At 41.6% G+C, this 5,478-nt stretch overlaps 1 protein-coding gene across 1 annotated transcript in view; it reads left to right on the forward strand.

Annotated features, from left to right (window-relative positions):
* Positions 1-5,478, forward strand: part of LOC108249347 (prolyl endopeptidase-like) — a 15,559-nt gene that overhangs the window by 5,214 nt on the left and 4,867 nt on the right. The window contains exons 8-13 of the mRNA XM_017438686.3: positions 1,026-1,217; positions 3,652-3,849; positions 3,946-4,049; positions 4,336-4,472; positions 4,780-4,874; positions 4,942-5,073. Coding sequence (XP_017294175.1) covers positions 1,026-1,217; positions 3,652-3,849; positions 3,946-4,049; positions 4,336-4,472; positions 4,780-4,874; positions 4,942-5,073 — 858 coding nt within the window. The remainder of the gene's footprint in view (positions 1-1,025; positions 1,218-3,651; positions 3,850-3,945; positions 4,050-4,335; positions 4,473-4,779; positions 4,875-4,941; positions 5,074-5,478) is intronic.

The following is a 5,478-nucleotide window of genomic DNA, read 5'->3' on the forward strand; positions in this document are numbered from 1 at the left end:
CAGCTCAGTCACTGTACAGGTCAGCTCAGCTCAGTCACTGTACAGGTCAGCTCAGCTCAGTCACTGTAGGGGTCAGCTCAGTCAGCTCAGTCACAGAACATGAAGAGCTGTTTTTTTTCTTTCTGTTGTTGGGTGAATTTCCTCTCAGCGGTCGATGAGAGAACTTTCAGTTTGGAGAACCAGAACAGGAAGAAGAATTTTTAACATGTGAACCAAACCTCAGTGTGTTTTGTAACACCAAAGATCTTTAGCTGAAGATGCAGCAAGTGTCTGAGGTAAACTGTCTTTAGATATTTGTGGTTTGAGCTGAACCTTTGCTCTTCTGCTTGTTTAAAATCCGGATCGCTCGCTGCCTGCTGCAGGTAACATACTGACTGCTTATGAATACTCAGCCACAGTTACAGAACTCGTCTTCATAGGAGCAGCTGTGGAAAAGTGAAAATGAAATGAGTCACATCTAATAAACTTTAAGTACTTAATGATCCCATTAAAACTGTTTCCTCCAGAGATGATTTCCAGTGTATTCTGAAGTCAAACAAGTTTTTTCACCAGCAGCTGGGTGAAACATTTTCACATCATATTTCTAAAGTGGATGGAAACTAATGATTAATTTAATTCCACAGAACTTTGAGTAAAGTTTTGTGTTTTTCCTCATGACCTTACTCTTTTTATTGTTGAGTCTTAGTTTTTAGAAGAGACGAAAGTTAAGACTGAACCTGTGTTTGTCCTGCTGGAGCCATCAGATGTTGAGAAGAGTCGTTTGGATCACATATTGATAACAGTGAACTGATTAATGAGCTGCAGCAGTAAAACACCTGAAGTTTCACTCGGTTAAAACCATTCCAGCAGTTTGGCAGCTGTGATGCAACAGTTTCTGCAGATTTCATAACTGTGGTCTGTTTTCTGTGGCGAGAAGCCTTCAAACCCCCACAGGCAGATATGTCGACACTTGTTTTTGCTTCCTCCAGGCCACCGTAGTTCAGTTTAACCTCATCTTCTGATGCTTTGTGGGAACTGTCCTGCAGGTCTGCTGCCGTGGGTCAAACTGGTGGAGAACTTTGAAGCTCAGTACTCGTACGTCACCAACGAAGGGAGCGTGTTCACGTTCCGCTCCAACCTGAACGCACCTCGGTACTGCCTCATCAACATCGACGTCGAGAGACCCGACCGACAGAACTGGACCACCCTGATCCCGCAGCATGACAAGGACGTCCTGGGTGAGAGTTTGGAGTCACAGACACAGAGGAAATAAAAACTTGCTCAGGTTGAAACATGAAAATAAATGTGGTATACAGTATATCCTGTCCAGCTCAACTGAAAGAAATATGAACAAAAGGCTGGTTGCAGAAGTGTGCACACATTGAAGCAGCTTCTGATTTAGTTCCAGCCTTCAGTCCGAAGGAGTCCATCAGCAGACACACTTTGTTCACTCTTCCACTCTGAAGGTCCAAATCTGTCCACAGTCCTCTTCTGGTCACCACTCAGATTTTCAACCATATTTAGGTCCAGACTCTGACCTGGTTAGGATGTTAGTGTAGGATGATGAACTTTAAGCTCATCATACCAGGACACATTTTCCCATCATGCTTTGGAAGACTTATATTTTTCCAAGTCTGGATGTTTTTCTGTCCTGACATATGGAGAACACAGGAATGTCTTGTTGTTCCATGTTTTCCCCTGCAGAGACAGCTGAACTGTATTTCAGGTTGATCCGAGTCACTTTAATTGATGGCAGGTGTGTTCCCGACAAGAAGGAATACTGGGATTGAATCAGGTGTTTCAACAAAGTAGTTTAAGGGTGTGCACACTTATGCAACCAGCTTATTGCTGCTTTTTCAAATATTTTTTTCCAGTAAGACATGTTTTAAGTTTTGTTGTACAGGATATTTGTTACACAAAGGTTTGAAATGATTTATTATGGTCCCTTTTAGCGCCTGTTATTTGAGCAGGGAGCTTTTTCTATCTCCTGTCTAAAGTCTGTTTCTGTGCAGTAAGTTCCTTCTGAGAGAGGGAGGGGTGGGGATGACTTCATCAGAACTCTGTTGCCATGGTTACTGTGGTTTCTGATGTAAAAAGTCCAGTGAGCTTCAGAAACACGTAACAGACTTATTCATGGAACTGCACTTCCAAGTGTTGTGAGAATCTTTCTCTGAACGTTTGGACCACAGCAGCTGGGAAGTTGAGTCTGAGGCTGAAAACGCTCGTCAGAGGGAACTCTTGTGAAAAAAGTGAAACTCGATCCAGAAACATTTCTGACTCATCGGAATGATGGGAAGTTTTGAGGCTGAGGATGAATAAATGTTTAGCTTTTATTAGACAGAAACAAAACAAAAAGGTTCCAGACCAACTATTTAACAATAAATTGAACACTGACCTCTGACCTGATCCAGTCGGATCAGGACTTTAGTTACATCAAACCATCACCAAAACATTGAAATTCACAGAAAAGGGGACTGGATCTCTTAAAAACATTGATCTTCTTCACTTTAAAACAGCTTTTTACACTAAAACTGCTCAAAAGTGAATTTTTAAATTTAATTTTACTGCAATCATAAAATAAAATAAGATGTACAAAATATACACAACTTTATAAAAACCCTGATTCAACCTTTTTATTACTTTTTGCTTCCAATGAGACAAACTTCCTTCTTGTTTTTGTCTTCAGGTTTTTCACAAACCTGCAGAATGATTTTTAAAACCAAATGTGTCTCCATGGAAACAAAATGCTTTCACTTCTTCATTTTTCTGATAAATCTAAATATTGGACCTGAGTTTTAGTGTCGTTCAAAGAGATGAATATTATTAGTGTCTGTGATCCATCTGAGTGAATAGTTGTTAAAATCACTCACGTGTCAAACTCTGTTCCTTGGGGCCGCTCTCCTGCATGTTTTAGACGTGTTCTTGCTGACATGTTTCTGGAGAACTTGATGATTTGGTAAGGAGGTAATTAAGCATCTGAATCAGGTGTGTTGGAGCAGAAAAACCTAAAACTTCCAGGACAGCGACCCCTGAGGCCTGGAGTCTGACCTTCCTCCACTAATTGAAACCAACATTATTCATGTTAGGCTGCCCTCTGCTGGCTACTGCTGACACCTGCAGCCGTTTAACACTGCAGCAGAATTCATGACCCGGTTCTGATCTGGTTCTGATCTAAAATGATGAGGTCACTTCTTCTTACTGAGGTAAACACAGAGAGTCAGCTGACAGGAAGTCCACGTCAGTGACATGTGACAGAAAATACATCAATAATAAACTCATGACTTATAACAAACAACACTAAGGACCCAGTAGAGTTAAAGTTGTTTAATAATGAATCTAAAGAATCTTTTAGTGAAGATGGATGATAAGCAACAGCTTGTTCCTGTGAAAGAAGTGAATTTCAGGAACAGCTGCAGTGAAAAATGTTCAACACTTTTTAATTATAAAAACAAATATATAGGAAAAACTTCCAATGTTGTTGTGTTCATTTTATTTGAACTAAGTTATTTTTGTTTGTTTCATAAACATGTAAAGATAATGTTTATGGAGAATTGTAGAAACTTATTTGGCCTACAACAATAATGATACTCATATCTTTACCTTTATTTTTATTGGTTGTGGTTGTTCACTGTTTTGTATGGTGGGTGTAGAATAAGAGTCATTCTGCTGCAGGGTTTGTCTCCTGTGTGAACCAGCACCACCTGTTGGTCAATTACGTCCATGATGTGAAGGACATCCTGCAGGTCTATGAACTGTCCAACGGTCAGCTGGTCCAAGATCTGCCTCTGGACGTGGGAACGGTTTCTGGGGTGAGCTGCAAGAAGAAACATTCTGACTTCTTCTACCAGTTCACCTCCTTCACTACACCTGGTAACCCTCTACCAGTTCACTTTATGTGTGGAGAATGTTTGTGTACTCCTGTGACAGGAATAAAGTTCTTTCTCTCTGGATTTCCATGGTAACCAGGTATAATTTATCACTGTGACCTGAGCAAGCCGAACCCAGAGCCTCAGGTTTTCAGGGAGGTGGAGGTAAAAGGAATCAAGCAGGAGGACTTTCAGACCAGCCAGGTGAGACTAGCTGGTTTCTAACAGTCACATGTTTGTCCTCACAGGCAGCCATGTTAATATGGAAACAGTTTTCTCCAGGTGTGAACATGACATTCAGGACAGATTTAATTAGTTATTTTTTTGTTGTATGATTGTAGCCTTTAAGTTCCTCATCACTTTCTTTAAAAGGTTGTGTTTTTGAACCTCGTCCTCCTTTTTGTATTGGTCCTTAATAACATCAGCTGTTTGATTACCAGAATAAGGAAGTGACAAATGGAGTCTTTTGTCTTTGTCATGTTGTTCTCAGGTTTTCTATCCCAGTAAAGATGGAACCAGAATCCCCATGTTCTTGGTTCATGCTAAGGGCCTGAAAAGAGACGGGACTCATCCAGTTTTCTTGTACGGATACGGAGGCTTTGAGAACTCCATACAGCCCTACTACAAGTGAGTCCTGCTGGACCTGGTCTTGGTCTGGTTCTGTCATAGTTCAAACAGGATGTGTTGCCTAATGTTAGACTTATGATTCACTGACGATCTGTCACTAAATTTGCTTAGAGGACATGTAAAGGTTTGGACACAATGTTTCAAATTATTTGTTGTTGAAGAGGCAAAGTCTTTGGTTATAACGTAAAAAATACTATTTTCAGTTTGTTCACAGGTTTTATCTCCTCACCACCAGGTTGGTTACAGGGCATGAGCACCACTAAAACACAAGGCTTCCTGTTTTCATCGTGTGTGTGTGTGTGTTTAGTGTTGCCTATCTGCTATTTGTGAGACACCTTGGAGGAATCTTGGCGGTGGCCAACATTAGAGGAGGTGGAGAGTACGGCCTCACCTGGCACAAAGGTAGCTCCTCTAAAACACACAAGAATTTGTCAGATTTCTGTTCTAAACTTCTGTTGTGTGTCTGCAGCCGGGACTCTAGGAAACAAACAGAACTGCTTTGATGACTTCCAGAGTGCAGCGGAGTACCTGATCCAGAAACAGTACACCACAGCCACCCGCATCGCCATCAACGGAGCCTCCAACGGAGGCCTGTTAGTCGGTACGAGCAGCAGTGACAATGAACCCACCGTACGACGGTGACTAACTCACCGCCATAACAACAAAGCCAGAGAGAAAGCCTCAGTCCCAGTTCCTAAAAGGAGCTTTCTGCCACATGGAACAGTTTTTAGTACGATGTCTAACAGAACCAAAGTTTGGCTGCCGTGTAATGACCTCTGACCTAACCAGTACTGGCTTTGTGTGTTCTGCAGGATGAAGTGTGTGTTTTCAGGATGAAGTGTGTGTTTTCAGGATGAAGTGTGTGTTCTGCAGGATGCAGTGTGTGTTTTCAGGATGAAGTGTGTGTTTTCAGGATGCAGTGTGTGTTCTGCAGGATGAAGTGTGTGTTTTCAGGATGAAGTGTGTGTTTTCAGGATGAAGTGTGTGTTCTGCAGGATGAAGTGTG

Source organism: Kryptolebias marmoratus, linkage group LG5 (assembly GCF_001649575.2).
Source record: "Kryptolebias marmoratus isolate JLee-2015 linkage group LG5, ASM164957v2, whole genome shotgun sequence".
Taxonomy (NCBI): domain Eukaryota; kingdom Metazoa; phylum Chordata; class Actinopteri; order Cyprinodontiformes; family Rivulidae; genus Kryptolebias; species Kryptolebias marmoratus.